The sequence below is a fragment of the Panicum virgatum genome, chromosome 2K (genome assembly GCF_016808335.1).
Source record: "Panicum virgatum strain AP13 chromosome 2K, P.virgatum_v5, whole genome shotgun sequence".
NCBI classification, from domain to species: Eukaryota; Viridiplantae; Streptophyta; class Magnoliopsida; order Poales; family Poaceae; genus Panicum; species Panicum virgatum.
Genome location: NC_053137.1, coordinates 39,628,205 through 39,649,213, shown reverse-complemented (window position 1 = coordinate 39,649,213; position 21,009 = coordinate 39,628,205). Strand labels below are relative to the sequence as shown.

The 21,009-nt window shown below is 46.2% G+C and overlaps 4 protein-coding genes across 4 annotated transcripts; 3 read left to right on the top strand and 1 right to left on the bottom strand.

Moving 5' to 3' along the window:
- The first annotated feature begins 2 nt into the window (after positions 1-2).
- LOC120676129 lies at positions 3-2,703 on the top strand. The gene is made up of 6 exons (XM_039957354.1): positions 3-180; positions 336-474; positions 555-731; positions 984-1,106; positions 1,842-1,985; positions 2,071-2,703. The coding sequence occupies exons 2-6, from the start codon at positions 352-354 to the stop codon at positions 2,533-2,535; spliced, it is 1,032 nt and encodes a 343-aa protein (XP_039813288.1). The 5' UTR covers positions 3-180; positions 336-351; the 3' UTR covers positions 2,536-2,703.
- A 485-nt stretch (positions 2,704-3,188) lies between these two features.
- LOC120695284 (large proline-rich protein BAG6-like) lies at positions 3,189-4,276 on the top strand. The gene is made up of 2 exons (XM_039978569.1): positions 3,189-3,554; positions 3,596-4,276. Exons 1-2 carry the CDS (start codon positions 3,189-3,191, stop codon positions 4,274-4,276), a joined length of 1,047 nt encoding a protein of 348 aa, XP_039834503.1.
- A 1,119-nt stretch (positions 4,277-5,395) lies between these two features.
- Positions 5,396-10,589, top strand: LOC120676120 (putative glucose-6-phosphate 1-epimerase). Its single transcript, XM_039957348.1, has 10 exons — positions 5,396-5,631; positions 5,725-5,841; positions 6,420-6,533; positions 6,613-6,664; positions 8,816-8,953; positions 9,089-9,187; positions 9,421-9,518; positions 9,876-9,983; positions 10,066-10,147; positions 10,276-10,589. Exons 1-10 carry the CDS (start codon positions 5,411-5,413, stop codon positions 10,339-10,341), a joined length of 1,095 nt encoding a protein of 364 aa, XP_039813282.1. The 5' UTR covers positions 5,396-5,410; the 3' UTR covers positions 10,342-10,589.
- A 124-nt stretch (positions 10,590-10,713) lies between these two features.
- LOC120676111 (bifunctional protein FolD 2-like) lies at positions 10,714-13,570 on the bottom strand. The gene is made up of 5 exons (XM_039957335.1): positions 13,225-13,570; positions 12,280-12,599; positions 11,795-12,031; positions 11,540-11,707; positions 10,714-11,086 (listed from the first exon to the last, which is right to left on the bottom strand). The coding sequence occupies exons 1-5, from the start codon at positions 13,493-13,495 to the stop codon at positions 10,913-10,915; spliced, it is 1,170 nt and encodes a 389-aa protein (XP_039813269.1). The 5' UTR covers positions 13,496-13,570; the 3' UTR covers positions 10,714-10,912.
- Positions 13,571-21,009: the final 7,439 nt, after the last annotated feature.

Here is a 21,009-nt window from a genome sequence, read left to right as displayed (position 1 = left end):
ATCATCATCAGTGGAAAACTGGCCGAGCTTCGCCGAGACGGCGACGGAACCTTCCCCGTCGCTTCTCGCGGCCTCCATCTCCGCTTGGTCACTCCCTGCTGCTCCCTTCTGTCATCGCCTCAAGGCCCCCGAGTCAATCGCCACCTGAGACACGAGCTCCGGTTCTTCCATCTCCCCGAGGTTAGATCTTCCCCCCCTTTTACCCCGCCATCAATTTTATAAAACTTCTCGCTCTCCTTTTCTTTACTGCTTGCGACTCGAGCCGCTGCGTCCGTTTGCTTGCGACGCCTCAGTTTTTTTTTTCAATTCATTCATGTTCCGGTGACTTGCTCCAGGGCATCGGGTTTCTTGATGGGAGAAGGTGGCAGGCAAGAACCGGCCGTCAGCCGCCCAGCGGATGGCTTGCCGCATAAGCCTGCGCTGGGATTCAACAGCTTCTGGCAGATTCCTGATAAGATTCAGAACTCTCTCAAGGTTTGTTTCTTATGAATAACGAGATGTACGGAACTGGTTGGGCAGATGTGAATTGGTTCATTGGTTGAGTGTTGCAATAGGTGCATTTTGGGCCTTTCCTGAAGAAGGATGCTGCTGGCCGCGGTATGAATGCTGAAATGTCATCAGAGATGGGGAAAGAGTCGTGCACTGCTGCTGCTGCTGAGGTTAGCTTGGGCAGGCAGCTCCAAGCTTGGAAGAACAATCCTAGTTGGACTGACGAGCCGCCAGAAATCAAGGTATCCACGATAATTTGTTGATGCACTTGGACACTTGTCTCTCAGCATCAAGAGTGATTGTTTATTTGTTTACATGCTCTCGACTCATGTCATCATTGAAAAATGAAGATGCATTAGAGTTGCCTTCTATTCTGGAAAAGTTAGCCTTTTGTACGAAATCCCAGTGATGGAAAAAAAATGTTTGCGATAGTGCTTACTAGATTGTTCATATAATTTAAGCATTTAACATTACGTGATCAAATTTATTTACAGGTGACTGTACCAGAAGGCTCCCTTTGCAACCTCAATCTAAGATTCAAAGCAGGATTACCACCGGATGCAGTATACAACATCATAATTGACCCAGAGAACAAGAGGGTGTTCAAAAATATTAAGGTACGTACATGTGTGGTTATACCTCTTTGAAGATTGACTAAGCTGGAATGTTCGTCTGACTGTTTAGGGTAGATTAGAAAATACATTAGCTCTGTTTTCTTGGTACTTGCATGTTGCCATGTTGGGAGCCAAATCTTGGTACTTCCATGAAGAAAGCAATCCACATAGCCGGAGTCCGGTTGGATAGTTCAGGCTACAGAAGAATGCATGATGTCATTTCTGTTATCGATATGGGCCCCTGAGCTTACAAAGGAGAACTGATCCGTCAATGGCTTTTTAATGGTGTGGAATGTAATAGTTCCGTGCTGTATTTTGTTGATAAAGCATTAACCCCAAACTTTCAGATGATGTTCATTCATTGTATATTTCTTGGAGGTCTTTCCAGTTTTAACTTAGCAGTATCTCACTTGAGTGGTAGGGCAAAACAATTCTTTTGTCGGTTTGAATTAGTGAGATAGTGTGATATTCAGCGCTCTTGCAATGTGCTAGGTTGTTCTGTAATACTGAATAGGGAATGGAACTTTTAATAGTGTCACATAAAATATGATTCTGAGGGTATCGCATAAAAAAATGAGGGCCAGGCATACTATTTCTTGCATAAAACTGGGGGCTGTACAAAATATATTCTCATTGGTAATAATAGTAAGCCAAGGAATTTCTTATAAGAGGAAAGGAACCAGGATCTCACCCTAGAGGCAGGTATCATGACAGGGATATTTTTTTTCGCTTTTTCAGGAAGTAATATCAAGAAAAGTCTTGCTTGACGAAGGGTCGAGGCAAGTGGTTGAAGTGGAGCAGGCAGCAATCTGGAAATTCCTCTGGTGGTCTGGCATCTTGTCAGTTCATGTTTTTGTTGACCAGAACAGAAAAAATCATACTGTAAAACCTTGAAACCTGCCAGTCCCTTTGGTCAACACATGTTATATGTTGCCTGATTTGTGTCTTCATGCAATACCTTTTGCAGGTTAAGTTTAAACAAGGACGAACAGGTTTTATGAGAAAGTTTGAGGGTTGCTGGAGGATAGAACCCATATTTGTTGACAAGGAAGTATGCCTTCCTCTTCATCCATGCAGTCTGGAAGAATATGAATCCTGTACTGGTGGCAGGGGCAGAGTTGCATCTGCCATTACCCTAGATCAGCTTATTGAGCCTGCCCTTTTACCCCCGCCACCCATCTCATGGTATTTGAGAGGGATCACTTCAAGGACAACTGAGATGCTGGTGAACGACCTGATAGCAGAAACTGCTCGGTTGCGAGGCATCTCATCCAATGCAGATGGCAAACAAGATGCTGAGGAAATAGGCAGTGCAAGTGAAAGTCCTCCAGGAAGTGAGTGTGGTGACATTAAGGAAAGGTGGCGTCAGAGAAGAAGAAGGGGACGGCATGGAAACTCCCTTAGATTAACGGAGTCAAATGTAGTAAGATAAACGCTATGAATGAATGCTCAATTTTGAACAGGTTTAGTTTAGGGCGACATCCTAGTGTTCAGTTTTTTGTTGTAGATGATATGCGTAAGATGGCTCTTTGTGAACACGTACTACTGATTGTTCAACAGTATATATGTCTGATATGAATAAATTTTACTTCTGCTGAGTTCAAAATCGACCCCTCTTCATTGGTTCTGGTCGTCTTTTACTCCATTGTGATCTTTCTGAACACTGGACTGTCAACTGCCTGAAGGACAACTCTAGTTGCTTTAACCTCACGGTATACCTTCATCATCAGCATGAGCATGACTATTAAAGCATTATTATTTTATATTGTAGAACGTGTAAATTGAAATTTGGGGACAAATGCCGATGGTAAAATGGCTAGATACCAATTGTGAAACCTGGCCCAATCAGATGCCCTGTCCAAGCCAGTTAACAGTCAACCAGTTCATCCTTTCTCCAGAACTGCAAGCCAAGGAAAGGCCCAATTCCTTACCTTTCTTGACATGCTCAAAGCAGCACCTTGTTGCAAGCAATCAGCAACCAGAGGATAATGGAGACATAGCTTCATGTCCAATGCAACGCAAACACCTCCGATCGTTTCATTTCCATCAAGCATCAAGGCCATCCACATAGACGCCGAAGAAGTCATGTCTGGCCAACGGCCACCGTCGTCGTTGCCGCCGCAGCCGCAGCCATTCCGCTTCTGGCTTCCCTACAGAAGCAACGTGGGATCGTGGCGGCAGCAATCACGGACGCCGTCGCAGCCAATGCCATCGTCGCCTCGACCTCGAGCACCTACGACGCCGCCGCCACCAACTCCGGCAGGGCCTCCGCCGCAGCGGTCGGTGCCACACGCCGTGGTGGAAGATATCCCTCTTCAAGCCGAGTCATCCGATGAGTCGGGCACGATCCCGGTCCAAAGCTCAGACTCGTCGCAGCTGCGAGGGGGCAGGCCGTCCATGGCCGACCTCGAGCTGACGCTCTCCGGCGAGCCGCCGGCCGCCAAGAACAGAGCTCTGGCAGAGCCGACGGCAACCGCCGCACCGATACCAAGATCACCATCTCCGGCTTCCCGCGGTCGCGCCTCTTTGACGGCGCGCGCGCGCCGTACCGGCGGGAGATCGAGGACGGCCTCAAGAGCCTCGCCGCGCGCGAGACGCCGGCGCCGAGGCCGGAGAGCGGCCAGGGGTACCGCGTCGTGACGCTCGCCGGCCACAACGTCGGCGCGAGCATGATGCTCGGCAACGCGCCGCCGCCGCCAAGAGCCGCGGAGCCGGAGCCGCCGAGGGTGGCGGCGAACGTGAACAGCAACGTGCAGAGCGTGAACAACTCGTCGATGGAGGGGAGCACGCTCAGCGCCGGCAGCCCCGGCGTGCACGTGGACATCAGGAACGCGCGGGAGGAGCCCGAGGCGGCGACGCCGACGCCGCCGCCGAAGGAGGAAGATAAGGCAAAGGAGCCCGTGAGAAGACCGCCGCGGGAGACGAGCGCTGCGGCAGGAGGCGGCGAGGCGGCGAGGCCGACGGCGAGGCGGAGGCGGTGCCTGCGCGCGCTGATGATGGAGAACGGGAGCGAGACGGAGGCGGCGCGGAAGCCGAGGCCCGGCGCCTGCCGATTCCAGTGCGTAGCGGAACATGCACCGCCGGCGGCGACGGCGAGCAACGGCGGTGGCGCTGGCGGTAAGAGCGCGGAGGAGGATGGCGGGAAATCAAGCACGGAACAGGCAGCAAGTTGAACTGTGCAAACGATGGTTTGATGAAGAGGATTGTAAATTGTAACGGATTTTGCGAGTGTCTGAAACGATGATTCCTGATGCTGAAATTGCATCACTTTTCTGGTTTCGTATCATGATGATGGCAACAAGCGTGAAGAATTTAGTAGCGTTTACTGTATAATTACTCTGTGTCAAAAACTAAATTATGACAAAAAAAATGTTACTCTAGTTAGTGTCAAATTTGTGCTATCTCGATTCTCGACTAGTTGAATCTCATTATAGTTTCAATTTTCGTTTTGGCTGATGTCAAATCTGCCGTGGAAAAAGAATCATTGAACATGGAAGAGAGCAAGAGAAAAAGGATCAATAGAAAAGGTATATGCATTGAGATGTCCTCCTTCCATGGCAAAGAACGTTTCAGCGGCTCAAAAGGGCATTGGAATATCATATCCCAGAATAAAATTGCTTGCAAGGGACAAGCTGCGTTTTGTACCATCCTCGAGGCCACAAAGTGCCTCAGATGTTCTTTCAAAAATAAAAAAAGTGTCTCTCACGAAACAGCTTGGATCGGTTTGTGTGGCAACGGTCTGTGGCCTCCTTAGTCCTTTTTGTGCTTGCGTTGGAAACTGTTCTTGCAAGTGTACTCAAGAGATATTGGCAGATAAATGTATGGGCAATAGAGTAGACCAGTTTGGCATTTGAAAATTTATCTGTCCGGCGCTATAAAGCTTAGCTTCCAAGAATTCATGAAGGTGGTGGAGTTAGAATTTACTGAGTATTTACATGAGTCATTTATGTTTCGTTTTGGAATAAGAATAGATATTTAAACCAAATTTTGTTATTTAATACAACGATGTAAACTATAGAGCCCTGCGAGATGGGGCCTTCCCACCTTAAGAAACACATAAAACAAAGGAATAAACACTTCTTCCTCCCTCTAAGCAGTAAGCACCTAGCTACATGTGAAGTGATTGAAAAAAAAATTTGTAGTAAAGGATTTTTGTTTCCACTTTGGATCTTGAAAATTTTTATTGTGGATATTTAAAGTATGAAAAGTTCAACTGGCTGTGGCTGGTGGCTGGTGCTGATTTGATGTGAAAAAAAATACTGATGGCTGGTTGTCCGACAAAGGCTTTGATTAGGCACTAAACACGAATGACGCACACGGCGCTCTCCGTAGAAGATCCTGTTGCCCTTGCCACTCTTAAACTAGGCAAAAACACCACCGGAGTCTCAGCTGCTCCGAGGAAGGGGCGCACGCACAGGCATCGCATCTCCAGCTTTGGGGCCAGACAAATGGCGGCTTCCTGCGCCTCCACCCTCCCTTCACTCTCCTTCGTCTCCTCCTCCTCTTCCAATTCACCTCGGCGGTTCAGGTACGACGGCTACACGTGTCTGAATCGATCCATATGCGTCGGTATGAACTGACGATTCTGGTCGCCTGCTTCGGCTTCGATTCTTGAATTCAGGCGCTCTAGGGTGGTGGCCATGGCCAGCGTGGGGCAGAAGGTCTACGCGCCCGGCGTGGCGGTGTCGGAGGGCAATGGCGGACTGCCGAAAATCGACCTCAAATCCCCGCATGGAAGGTAATTTCTTTTCTATTTCATTTTTTTGGGGGGGGAGGGGGGGGAGGCGGAAAGGCGCCTCAACGCCCGGGCGTGAGGGGTTTTTTTTTTTTTTTTTGGTTTGGGGGGGGGGGGGGGGGGGGGGGGATAACATTAGTTGATCAATCTCGGTGTGCATTCTGTATGTAATTCTTGAGGGGAAGTCAGGGGACTGTAGTTTTAGTTTAGAAGATGAGTCTTTAGAGATTTTAGGTGAGTCGAGTACTCGAGTGGAGCATTGGGTTGCATCATTGCATATGCAGCACGAGTCACAACATTAGATTGGGAGAAATATGACAGATAGCCAGAGTTGACTAACTATGCATGCTTTTCTTCAGTGTTTTAACTAGATATTATGATTTGTAAATAGTGTTTACAAGATGCATTCCTGTGGTAGGATTTCCCTACGTTTGGCAGCCTCCAACCTGACTTTGGTGCATTTGCATTTAGAAACTTTTCCTGAATTTCTCTTTTCCATGTGACTAAAATGTATATTATCATTCACTCTCAGTTCCTTTTCGCTATAGTGCCGACTAATTGTAAACATTTCATGCATGAAGCGAGGCTGAGATCTATCTGTTTGGAGCATGCGTTACATCTTTCAAAGTCCCTAATGGCAAGAACTTGCTCTTTGTTCGACCAGATGCAGTGTTCAATGGGCAGAAACCCATAAGGTTGGAATGAAACCATACGCCGTAGAACATCAGGTGTTTATCCGGTAGGCATGCTAACTATATACCTTTTTGAAAGCAGTGGCGGAATTCCACATTGTTTCCCCCAGTTTGGCCCAGGTCCCATGCAGCAGGTTTGTGAAACCATTTTTTCTGTTGTAACCATGTGGACCGGCAAAGAAAGTAAATATGACAAAAAAAACATTACCCTATGGATCTTTGGTCCCAAAAAGATTAATTGTAAATTTTTGCTGATGTCACATTCAAATATTAAACATGTCTTGGCAAATCGACCAATGGACCCCAAGTTAGCTTTAAAATGAGTTAAATACACCAGCGGCCCTCGAACTTGTCCTGATGTGCCACTTAGGTCCACGAACTCGCAAAATCAAAATCTAGCACCCTGAACTTATTAAGTTGTGCCACTTTGGTCCATACCCCTTCACATGGCGCCACGTGGCATGCACATATGCAAAAAGAACCCTCCAAAGTTACTATCTTCTACCTTCACCCCCTCACTCCCCTCCTCCCTTCTTCTCCCTCCCAGACCCCGGCCCCTGCTCGAGGCGCCGCCCTCCCTGCCCCGGCAGCGAGCCGCCGCACCCCCCCCTCCCTGCTCCCTCGCCGGCGGCGGCGCCTGGGAGCGACAACGCCGTCCACGCTGTGCCCCATCTCTGGCCCTCTCCGCCGCGGGAGGGAGGAGCGGGCGGAGCACGCGGCGGCTCCACGCTAGCGCCCCTGCTTCCCGCCCTATCTCCTCCGCCTCGGCTTGGCCCTAGCGGCGGCGAGTTACTGCAGCGGCAGGTGGCCGGACCCTCCTCGCGAGCTCCGGTGGCCGTGGCCACATCCGGCGGTGCAGGGGCTCGCAGCCGCAAGTGCAGGGCTCGTGGCGGCGGCGGAGGAGCAGGGGACGGCGGTGCGGGTCCGTGGCTGCGCGAGCTTGGGGCCACGGCGGCGGGCATGGATCTACGGTGGCACACAACGCCGGGCTCGGGTCCATGGCGGTGCGAGGAGCTTGAGGCCGCGGGGGCTCCGGACCGCAGCAGCGCGAGGAGCTCGGGGCCGCGGCGGAGGATGTGCGTCGACGGCGGCGCACGACAGCGCGGATCCGCGGCGACGGGAGCAGCTCGGGATCGCGCGGCCGGGTGCTAGTCCGTGGCGGCGCGAGGAGCTCGGGGCCGCGGCGGCTTCGGACCGCAGCAGCGCGAGGAGCTCGGGGCCGCGGCGGCGGATGTGTGTCGACGGCGGCGCGGATCCGCGGCGGCGGGAGCAGCTCGGGGTCGCGCGGCCGGGTGCTAGTCCGAGGCGACGCGAGGAGCTCCAGGCCATGGCGGCGCGAGGAGCTCGGGACCGCGGTGGCTTCGGACAGCAGCAGCGCGAGGAGCTCGGGGTCGCTGCGGCGGGGCGAGTCTGCTGCAGCGCACGGCGACGGGCTCTTGTCCGCGGCAGCGTGAGGATCTTGGGGCTGCGGCGGGCTCGGGTCGGCGGCGGCGCGAGGATCCAGAGGCCGCAACAGCGGCGTGCCAAGGGCGGCGTGCCGCGGCGCCGGCCCTGCTCGCCACCGGTCCTCCCCCGCCGCCCGGATATGCTCGGAGCCGCGCCGCGGGCGCCGCGAACGGGAGCGAGGCCGAGGCGTCGGCGAGGCGGGCCCAAGCCCCCGCGGGGCTCGCGGCCGTGACCGCGTGCGGGGTGTGGAGTAGCGCGCACGAGGAGGGAGATGGTGGGACGAGCTCGGTGTGGCAGAGCGAGGAGGGAGGAGGAGGTGGAGGAGGAGGGAGGAAGGAGGGTGCGGCACGCCGCCACCACGAGCTCCGCCATGCCATGACCTCCACCGCGAGGAGGGGTGTGCCGGCACAGAGGAGGGAGCAGGGAGGAGAGAGGTGAAAGTGACGAGGAGGACGTAGATATAGAAGATGAAAAAACTCAAGGGCTTTTTTGCATATATTCATGCCCCTTGAAGGGTTATGGACCTAAGTGACACAAATTAAAAAGTTCAGGGTGCCAGATTTCGATTTTGCGAGTTCGTGGACCTAAGTAGCACTTAGGGACAAGTTCGAGGGCCGCTGGTGTATTTAACTCCCTTAAAATTTTTGCAGGAATTTCTTCACTTCTACTAGGTTGGAGAAAGTATCATAGTAGCCACTATCCATGTTTTTGTTATACCAAATACAATGTTGCAGTTATGTAGCATAATGTTTACCACATTTTATAATCTGCTGCACAATAGTGATACATGTGTCCAATTTACTCTTTGTATTTACCTAGGCAAATTTTACTTTTGACAGCATGGGTTTGCACGGAATGTGAATTGGTCCATCGCAGATTCAGAAGTCACCGAAGGAGATCCGGCTGTAACTTTGGAACTTAAAGATGACTCTTATAGCCGTTCTATGTGGGATTTTAGCTTCCAAGCATTGTACAAGGTTAAACTCTGCTACAGTAATGTGTGGCTTGATGCTTTATGCCCACACTGATAACTCTTCACAGCAGAAGTTGCAGCTTTGCCCTTTGCAGCACATGGGTTTGAGTATTTGTTTTTTCTTTTGAAATATTTGAAGGTTTCCCTGCACTCTACAAGCTTGTCAACAACTCTAAAAATAACAAATATGGATGACAAGCCTTTCTCATTCAACTCAGCACTCCACACTTACTTCCGTGTAAGTTGCAGTTTTCTTGGAACCACTTTTATTTTCCTTTTCTGAAATACCATGCCTTCTTCTTAAGGCATCGTAGGCGATGCCTAGGAGACAAGTCATACCTAAGGTGCCACTAGGATCTAGTGATGCCTTTGTCGCCAAAGTGATAAGGCATACTCAAGGTGCCACAGGATACTATACCGCCTTAAGAACAATGATTCCATGTATTTGCTGTTCACACATTTGGTTTACAGGCTTCCATAGCTGGCGTTTCTGTGAAAGGTCTGAAAGGTTGTAAGACTCTCAATAAAGATCCTGACCCGAAAAATCCTTTGGAGGGCAAAGAAGAGAGGTCAGTTTGAATTTTGGTCAATAGTTATGAGGACTTCACCACACTCACCCTCTTATGTGTGAAAAAATAAATTATATTAGACTCTGGTTTCTTGTGCTGCCTAATTGGATTTACCCATCTATGCCCCAGTATTCACAAAACACTAGGTTTCCTGTCTTCTCGTATTTGCATCTATATCACTGTATGTAAATCTGTGGGAGCAGAAAGCAATATTTGCATTTATTCTCACTTTTGTATAAGAGATGTTCACAGCTGTTGCATCACCTATTAGATATTTGCACTGGATGCACTCATTGAGGCAGTAAGTATGGTGTATGCTGCTGAACATAAGTTTTTGAGCCACTCAATACCATACAGGGAGGGGGTGACTTTTCCAGGATTTGTTGACTGCATCTACCTTGGTGCACCGAGTCAGCTCATCCTGGACAATGGATTGGGTGACAAAATTGCCATATCAAATTCAAGGTAGGTGGATATCTGTGAATTGAAGGATTATGTTTTGACATTGTAAAGTCCACATTGTTAAAGTTGTTATCTTGAAATGCAGTTGGTCAGATGCAGTGTTGTGGAATCCTCACCAGCAGATGGAGGCCTGTTACAAAGATTTTGTCTGTGTGGAAAACGCAAAGGTACTACAACAATTGCACGAGCACGACTAGAATCAACTTTTGCTGGCGTTTCCTGATTGAAATCATGGGGAAGTAACGTTGATAATTGTGTGAATTTGGCTGATGATATGATCAACTGTGCCATGTAGATTGAAACAGTACAACTGGAGCCGAAACAATCTTGGGTGGCAGAGCAGAAAATTGAACTAGTCTGAAGATAATGCCTTGCTGCAACTGCATCAAGCAGTGAGATAATTCTTCATGGAACATGTCATCACAATAGCTGTGCACCCAAATTATCCAATGTTTCATGTAAAAGGGAATAAGTGATGCTGATCAGGATGTTTTTTTTTGGCAGTATGATGTTTACTGTGTTGCAAATGTACAATTCAAACTACACGGACTCTGTTGAAATGGAAGCGAGTGCCCATATTAATCTTTGATAAATCATCTGCTACTGAAATATGTTATCTATTTGGTGGCTAAGCATTGTGCTTAATCGTTTGATAATGCTAGATGAGGCATGAAAACCAATATGGTTGTCATGCCTGTTTCTGACTGAAGCAAAAGTAAGAGGAACCTTGTCATAAAGTTAATTTCTTGCTTTTGTTAATTGCTTTGTCTCCAGACAAATATATTTATTTAGTGCACACTGCTAAGCATACAATATTTATTGAGAAAAATATGGTACATCCCAGCCCTCATACAACTAAAACAGAGAGCAAAGAAAAGAAAAGACAACTAATTTACAAAGGGTAAGTGTGGCAAAAGTACAGTTCAGGGGGTTCAGTTACTTAGGCAGTAAACCCGTTTAGCTGAATCAAGTGTGTTGCCAAGAAGCATCGCAATTGTCACTGGTCCAACTCCGCCAGGAACTGGAGTTATAGCAGAAGCCACCTTCACTGCTTCTTCAAAGCAGACATCACCAGTTAGGCGATAACCATAATCACTGGTAGGATCCTGAAAAAATAAAAGATATCAGAATTCCTGTTGGCTAGATGCTATAACACGAAAAAAAGATTCAAAATCATGGCTCCAATTCGCTAAGTGCTGGTGAACTAGTGATGCTTACAGAAACTTTGTATGCAAAAAAAGGAGACATTTTAAGTTTACAGTTGACAACCAGGTTAACATGCCATGAATGAATGACGACGATTCGTGTTTTGCTAAAGGAGTAACTTCAACCCTGGACTACACACTGTTCCTTTTACAAAAATATAAACATTAGATCATAACAGCATTTACTGGACTTTAGAAGCACTCAACATGAGAATCATGTACACCATTAATTCAGATATCATTAACTAGAAAATAAACTGGTGATGATGGACAAATAATATTAGGCACAACACAGAAAAAAAAAACATATCAACCTTATTGATAGAAAGTACAGTAGAAAACTACAGTCTTTACCTCGATTGGATTTGTCCCCACATCAATCACAACTGCACCTTGCTTTAACCAAGTTCCACTTACAAGATTGGCCACTCCAGCAGCTGATATCACAATGTCAGATTCTCGGGTAATCGCCTCTGGATTTGTTGTGAAGGCATGGATAACACTGACAGTGGCATGATGCCTCTGGAAAAAAGTAATGTCAATATATTGTTCTCGTATGGTAAAAAGTGCGTAAAAATAATAGATGTGCATCAATTGTGAAAACTTAACCTGTATAAGTAAGGAAGTGGGCAATCCAACAACTTTGCTTCTTCCGATCACAGTTACATGTTTTCCCATGAGTTCAATCCCAGATTGGAGCAACAACTCAATGCACGCCTTTGCAGCACAGGGCAAAAACAGAGGTTTTCGGCTTCTGAGAGCAAGATTTCCAACATTCAAGGGATGGAAACCATCAACATCCTTCTCTAGGCTGATGGCGCTCAAAATCCTTTCCTCATCCATATGCTGATTGATACAAATTAGCACAAATAATACAATGTGTCATAGCACCAACAATGTGTTATGTTCAATTCAAGCATAATGTAGCAATGCTTGTTGTAAATTAAGATGAACCTTGATCAGACAGATACATAAAATGGAAACTAATAGTTTTCTCTATCGGGCGCAAACGGATTTTTTTTTCACGTGATATTGATATATGAACTAAACCAATGATCATGCCTTTTGAAAGCGTCAACAGTACAACATGGTACCTGTGGTAGAGGTAGCTGTACTAGGATGCCATGAACAGAAGGATCTTCATTAAATCTTGACACTGAATCCATCACTTCATCTTCTGTACAGTTTCCAGGCAACTTTGCCAGCAATGATTTAATTCCAACTTCCACACAACCTTTTGTTTTGTATCGCACATAAGATTCAGAATCTCTTCTATCACCAACCAATACGACAGCTAGACCAGGCACATGTCCGACTGTGTTTTTCATTTGACGGACTTCTTCAGCAATATTTAACCTTATGTCCTCTGCAATAGACTTGCCATCGATAATGGTTGCAGTGTAACCATAAGCAGCTACAAAAGACAGAAATGATAGTTCAATGCACCAGATTTTCAGCATAAGATGCTGAACAATAATAAAATAGATGATATCAACGATATCGCCAAGAATCAAAGTTGTTGACTTGAAACTTCCATACAGATGTATACCAAACATATATTACCGAGAGCAGCTACCAAGCAACAATAGTTCACTAAATCGATTTCCAGTTTGCATCAATTAGAACTTGCATTTCCCTCTGAACCTTCCACTTGTACTGGTGCTTAAATCAACACCCTACAAACTTCTAATTCTATCTAGCACAGGAGCTACTAAAGAACCCCAACTCGCGTTTTATTTCATGTTGCATTTTCGTCCATCGACGCTACAACCGTCAGCAACAGGATAGTTTTCTACACTGAGATACTATAGGATCTGAGCATTGATTATGCATGAATAACAGGAACTGATCTCATGCCACAAGCTAACTTGATGAATCACAAGCGTTAAGCTCCACCAACTTATACCCATTTAATTACAGCAACATCTAGAGTAATTAAATAATCCCTTCTTTCATAGGAAAGGTGGCACTCTCAAGTCTCAACGCTCGATTCCCCGCCTTCAACCCCGAGATTTACCAAAACAATAATTCCCGCTCACCTCCGGCGTCCCGCGGAGGCGGCGCTCGCGCTGCAGAACGCGTTGGAGGGTCCCAGGTGTCGGGGAAATCCGGTCCAAGAAGAAGGCTGCTGCTGCTCCTCCTCCGCCGCCGGCGGCGGCTCCCCGCCCCCGCCTTGTCCTCCTCCGCTGCTGCTGCGGCCGCTGAAGCGTCGTGGAGCCCACGCGCCACCCTGTAGAGCAAGGAGGCTAGCGGGGAACGGCTGTGGCGTGTGGCGGAGGCGGCGAGCACGGCCACGACGGCGCCACCCATCTCCGTCGACGCGACCCGCGCGGATCCGCCGCTCGTGTCGGAAATGAGATTTCGGTAGACGTTTGGGCCTTTTGGGCCACGTGGGCTCAGCTAGAAGATATTTCTGTCGCATTTGATTCGGCCAAGAGGCCCCATTGTATGCAGAAAACCTATCTGGCTTCCGGTAGTTTTTTTTATGTAGCTACCGGTGTTTGAGACGAGTGCAAGTTCGTGGTCCGCCTTCTTCCTTCAACGGTTGCCGCCGCCTCCTCCATTTTCTGGTATCGGCCGGCCGCCGCTCCACTTGCTGCACCGGTATGCCGTCGCGTGCTGCTCCTCGCCGCAGCCTACTGCTCCGCGCCCCGCGGGTGCGCCGCCGCCGGCACTGTTCCGCCCGTCCCTGCGCATCACCATCGTTGCCAGAGAAGTTGGAATAATCTATTTCAAAAAAAAACTGTTGATCTGCATTTTGGAAAATGTTGAATCCATTTTTCAAAATACTGAAACAAGTTGTGAAAAATAATGATGTTAGTATTTTGTTCCAAATGTTGATTTGTGTTTCTAAAAAATGTTGAATCTGTTATTTTCAAAATATTAATCTATATTTTTGAAAATGTTGAATCTAATCTTTCTTTTAAAATATTGAATTTAGATCTCTAATTTGGACCCAATGAGCTTTAAGGTTTTTTTCCTATAAATTTTTAAAGCATGTAAGATTTCTATCTAAATTTTGGTTTGGTCCATCTAAATTTTTGATTTGATTGGTCTTCTGTCCTTTGAGCTATATTATGTGGTGTTGGTGGGACTGATTATCAGCTCGTTTGGCTGGGCATAAATGGTTGATCTTAAACTGCTGGAGTCTTGTGCGGGCGGCAAGAGTCGGGCTCCAGCCCAGCCACTTATGCCCAACCGAACAGGGCGTATGGGTCTGTAAGAGGAGGGGTACTTACATGGGTCGCTTGATGATCAAGTGTGCTGCATCTTTTTTTAGATGATGGGAAAAAAGCGTCCCGACCTTGACCTTCAAGAGGCTACAACCAACTCATTACATTAAACTGCAGTATCTCCGTCTGCAAACACACTCAAAAAGTTTACAAAAGTAAATAGGAGACACCAACAAAGTTCACACTCAAAAAGTGTGCTGCATCTAATCTACTTTCAGAAGTATTGCTCTCATGTACATCTATGCAATCATGCGACTCAAATCCTTAATTCCTGATGAATATGAAGAACATGGTGTAGACCTTTTGAAGTCTGAAGCATCGATGGAGTATTTATGCAACCTACCACCACGTAGGTCTCACTCACCTTATTAAAATTGACAGAACACTAGCATGTTTCACAATGATGCGGTAACAGAGGTTGAAAACAATCTTACTGCGTCAAGGCTCCTACTAGACATCCCATATACGAGAAATTTCGAGTTGAGGTTTGACATCTTGAAACCATTATGCCTTTTTTTTCTCCACTCGTGAAATCTGCTTAACTCGCTGGTCAAACCAAACAGCTTCCTTAACATGTTAGGGATTGATCGACAACCTCTAAGCAAGGGAATGGACGTGAGATTGAGATTTCAGACACCACGGGCCCATCTACTAGGCATTTGTGCAACATCAGCCTGCCACTTACCGGTAATTTCAGTCTTCTTATCCACTTAATCTATTGAAGCCACGTGATACGGTTATGCAGAAGTAATTGTTAGGCTCAAAGTTGTACTTGTTTCCTTATCCTTTTGAGCTACATTCACTGAACTTCTCGGTTACGTTCTTGAACATGGAAAATGCATTGTTTTTTACCAGAATTATTAACCGGTAAGGCATCTAGGATCATCAGAAGCGATTTATATATTAGTCTGAATTTGTTGCATTGGATTTTTTTTTCAAATCACTCTTACCTCACTTCATCACCGAAAATTAATGGATTTCTATTTCAATTTCTAATCATGTGGAAGTGGCAGCAGGATCACATAAGAACAACAAGTGGATGGGACCAGCAATCAGAATGTCACTTGCAAGTTGTCAGGTTCCAAAATATGAATCTTCTCAAGTACTCCTGTCAACTGGAATGCAGGCGATGATATAAATAAACTCTGTGAATGTCCTGAGATACACATTGAAAGCACTTTCAACACATTATTGCCTTTCCAATCAACTATATTTCTTCCACAGGAAGCGCCCTGCCATTCTAAACAACTATATTTCTTCCACAGGAAGCGCCCTGTAAGCCCGCTATGGAGTCCAAGATCGTCAAAGCGGCAGGAAAAATCTGGTGGCGAGATCAACAGCTTTGGGTCCAACGTGATAACTAACTTGGATGCGTCGCTCTTGAGTTCAGCTCCCTTAGGATGCATGTTGACGCTCCCATATTTGCGAAAGCCAGAGCATATTAGTATTACTTAGTTTTGAGGTTGGTAAGTGTAAGGAACATGACACCATTTATGTCATTTCAAGTGATTTTAGTGATGAGTGGCCGGATGAACCGACGCTACCCCTGCCAGAGGCATCGGTTCTTCCGGTGATACGCAGATTTTCTGCTGACCGTTGGAGCAACGGCTACAAGACTTGGTGGCCTATTTATACGCCTCACCCCGGCCATTTGGAGATTGCTGGAGTTGCTGGACATCCCACACACACCCAAGAACATCTCCAAGCCATACAAAAGCATCAAGATCATATCCTTAGCCCTTAGCACACTTTGAGAGTGTTGCGTAAAGGTTAGCTCTTAGTGAGTGTGATTGCAAGGCCTTGAGCCTTTGTGCTGTGGTTCTCTAGTGAACCAAAACAAGAGCTTGGTGCGCCGGCACCTTGGAGCGTGAAGCTCGCCGGCAACGTCATCGACCCTCCGACTTGGTGTGGAGCGGCGACGACATCTTTGTGCGGGGGACGTGGAGACCCTCATCCTTTGTGGAGAAGCTCCTTAGTGGAACCCGGGGCCAAGGTGACCGTGATTGTGTTCACGGAAGAGACTTGGTGGCCGAGTAGCAATACTCTTAGTGAGTGCTACAACAACGTGGATGTAAGTGTGCCTTTGTGGCTAACCGAACCACGGGATAAACACCCGCGTCAAGAGTTTGTTATCTCCTATCCCGCTCATTAAGCTTCCGCATTTCATACTAACAATTTGTATGCCTTTACTTTCATAGAGTAGTTTCTTGAATAGGAAAGGCTATAGGTTGCTAAACTCTTTTGGGATAGGGGTTTCACACTAAAACAACCATAGTTGCACATCTAGATAGCTTGTTTTAGTTTAAGTTTTGTGCAATCTAGTTGGAGACATAGGTCTAAGTTTTTAGAGTGCCTAATTCACCCCCTCCCCCTCTTAGGCTAGAGCACCCGATTCCTTACAGTAAGTCACATTAGCTTATGGCCCTTCTATCTTTGGGAAAGTTCTCCGTTTAATCCATTCCTAGTTCTTAATCTTAATTCTTTTCTGCGGGTAATGAAGATGAAATGTTAGAGCAGAGAAGGCTAGCTCTTAGATGTATCATGGAATCTATGTGCATTGCAATGTATATCAATGAATTGAGTAGCAAGATGTAGAGGTGAGAAACCCTCTTAGGAAAACTTGTAATTCATCTTATTCATGCGAGCATAGCAATAAAAGTGTGCATGTACACCATATAACATGTAACCAATTAAGATTCAATGAAAGACAATGAGTTCAACGTCGTTTCACGAAGCACCTTTCGACAAAAAAGATTGAAAAAGAGAATTTTGATTATGTTATTCTTGGTCAATATGAAGAATTCAATTAAAAACATTGCATGGGAAATATATAGACACAAACCATCGTCTTCATTTAGGGTTGGCGAGAATTCTTTAATGAGACCAAGCATCTCCAAAGTTTTGTTGGTCCCATTGCAACACACGTCATAAACCTAGTAGTACTAAATTTTAGATTAAAAGAGACTGTTATTTCATGAAACTCTTCTTTATCTCTCCCTTCTCATCTTCCTCTCTCTCTCACTATTACCCTGCTCCGATGTTGGTATAATTCTTACGGTCATGGATAAATACGCAAGCGCGGGGATATATCATCATAGTATTTTACCTATAAGTATTTAGGTATCATATTTATTTTTTCGTAGGAAAGGCAGCAGTTAAATAATCACTAAGTTTATGGTTGTATCTCAATTCGATATCCAGTGTACAAATAGGGATAAGTATAGTGTGAAGTGTAGGTAGTGCGACATACAAGATAATTCAAGCTCAAACAAGAAGAATTAGGTAGGTAGGAAAGCAGAAGAGACCTAAACTAGGGACTTATGGATTTCTAATCTAAACGCGCATAGTTTATATTATACACAATATACACCTATATATATAATCATATAATTAGAATATGTAGTTACCACAAACAATGGTGTGACTAGTTGTGCCCTCTGCCTTGCACGTCAGGCATTGGCAACACTAGTGTGTGCCTTCGTCCTTGAGGCGTTGTCGGCATGGAGGCCTTGACCTCATCCTCAGCATCGATCTTCCTCCTCAACGGCTGCCTAGACGTGTCATCATCTTTGTCTACGACGCTTTCTCTTATGCGCCACCACCTTTGGCGCCCACCATGGTGCGCCCACGGCTTCATGAACGGCTCCCTCTTTTTTGGCAATCTCGACAGCTACATCAACAACGGCTACTCTACACATGGCATCTTCAACCATGGCTACTCGTCCTCATGCTCAACTACCTTGACATCGGCACAAAGGGCTACCGCTCTAGGCTATCATGCACTACCGAGAGACCAGAATGTAATTAGCGGACGAGCCACCAGCCAATTATGTAGCAAAAATGGCCTCTCATGCCATATTTTAATATAATGTTTTGGCAATTGATGACACACAACACTTGGACTAATATATGTGTTAAGATGATCATTATCAGGCTTATAGGTCCAAGAGATGAAAAGATACAAAACCCCGAAGAAATCAGGTCGAAAGGACCAAGACAGAGGTAATTTGCACTCACCGGTTAAACCGACGTGAGGCAAATTACACTCACCGGTGGAATGGGCTCAGTAGAGACCAAGTCAACAGAGTGCACCGGATGAACCGACGATGGGAAAAGATGTATCATCGGTGCAACGAATCCAGAAGCTAAGGCTAGGGTTCAGCACCGGTTAGACCGGCGATGCTCAAATTGAGCGTCGGTGCAGTTGTCCAGAGACTCCATTTTTCGAGGGTTTCTGAGCTTGCACTCACCGGTTAAACCGACGATGATTTCAAGAGCGTCGGTACAATTGATCAAGTAGCTGTTGGAGCAGTAACGGCTAGTAGCTGGAAAAAAGCATTCACCGGTTGAACCGGTGATGACAAAACTGGAGCGTCGGATCAACCGGCGTTCAGGAATTCTGTCAGCCTTTCCCAACGGCTCTTTTGGGGTGTGTGGGCTATATATACCCCCAAGGCCGGTTGCTGCATATTGTTGGACGCCAAAAAGGTCGAAGGAAGTGTTGCCCAAGCAAATCATCATCTCCAACCATCCTAGCAAAGCTTAGTGTCATATCTAGCTTGTGAGAAGCTTTGAAAGAGCACTTGTATAGGCTTAGTTCTTGAGAGAGCTAGCTTAAGAGAAGTCTTGCTGAGGCAAGCAAAGCATTCCCGTCGACGACCCTCCGACTTGGTGTGGAGCGATGCCGACACTTTGTATGGGGGAAGAGGAGACCCCCTCCTTGGTGGAGAAGCTCCGTAGTGGATTTCGGCCGGGTGACCGAGAGAGACGGTGGCGGTGCACGAGACTCGGTGTCTTGTGGGCACTTGACTTTGCTTGCCGGTGCGCCTTGGTGGCCTAGTGCAAGACGGTGATCGGAAGAGCCTCGGTGTCCCGTGGACGTAGGCGTTTGAGCCGAACCACGTTACATGACCGTGTCTACTCGGGAGTTTGCATCCCTCTTGCCCTTACCTCTTTACTTAACGTATTACGTTTCCGCATTTACTCTATCTTACGTGCCTTCACTTTCCTAGTTAGTTTGATTAGGATTGGCTATAGGTTGCAAGTCTTTTGGGGTAAGTAGAGAGTAGTATAGATAAATTTTAGTCATAACTAGCATGTGTAGGACGTGTTAGGTTTATCTTATGCAAGTAATTTGAGCCCTAGGTTAGAAAGCGAATTAGCAACCCTATTCACCCCTCCCCCTCTAGGTCGGACACCCCGGTGATCCTTACAAATTACAATACTTTATGAGTGCGGTGAATTACGGAGGACGGATGTAACTATCACCACCACCTGCTGCATACCTCTATAAACCATGGGGTAGACCCACGTTGCAACACTTAATCAACTTAGGCCTTGATAAGTGATACTCTAGTAACCCACATGGAGCCTCTGAATCATAGACATTTTACTACAACAAACATATATAATTCCGGACCGATGCCGTGGTACTATATTTATTTGTCTAATCATGGAAGGTATACGGTACAAATATAAACTAAGAGACATACATCTTATAGAGCAGTATATGAACCACGCATAAGCAAAGATAAAGAAGATAAATCTATTGAAAATATTAAAGTATTACAAAGAGAGAAAAGTACCACAACCATATACCCGACTCCTAGTGAACTTGAGAACCCAAAGAAGATCTACTTCAGCCTAAACTCTACAAGCTTAAGGACTAATTGCAATAGAGAAAAGAGAATAAGAGAATGAGCTTACTGGTGTGTGTTCTAAATGCAGACCTCTCCCTCTTATTTATAGTCTTGTACATATCGGTTCTGGAGGGTAAAACAGGTGGAGACATGCACAACCATCATTAGTAATAGAAAATCACCAGGAGCTCTGAACCAGGACAACCACCTTTCGTAAGGTTGGCTGGCAGGTGGTCCTTATCCATGGTCGGTATCCTATGCAGTTTTATGTCGGTTTTAGTGATTCTATGGGCCCTTTGATCCATATGATGTTGAGGTGGCACAAGTGATTGGTTAGAGTTGTACTTCTTGCCACCTTGAGCGTGTTTTCTCCTTAAATATGTTCAATTCCCTCCATATCTATAAAATTCTGAGGACATATGGGAAAATATTATCATAAACTAGTACGTATGTAAGAGAAGCTCTACTTTATTTTTCTTTATTTCTAGATAAATTGACGGGCAAAATTGGGACTTGACAATCGGCAGCATCCGATATGGAACGATAACAACCATAAAGTAACTACAAAGTAAAGGAAAAAAAAAAGAGATTGAGCAAACAGGAAACAAGCCCGCTTTAGTTTTGTTTTTCTGAAAACTCACTTATTTGAGAGGCAAGCTTTTCTGATAAGTTCTTTTATGGAGAAATTTTGTTTTGATAAGATCATAAGACATAAGCTAGGTGTTGACAATCCCGATTATTTTCACTTAGGGATCCCTTTGGCTTATTAGGAATGCGAAGCTCGAACCACTTATGAGATAAGCGAAGTGAAAGTTGTTTTCCTGCTTTTGTGCTAAGTTGCTTGTGTGGTAAGAGGAAAAAAAGCAAATTGTTATTAGCGTAAGGGATTTCTGCCATCCCAATTTTCCAATCTTTAAAGAATGCTATTACTATTCATCTTATTGGAAACTTG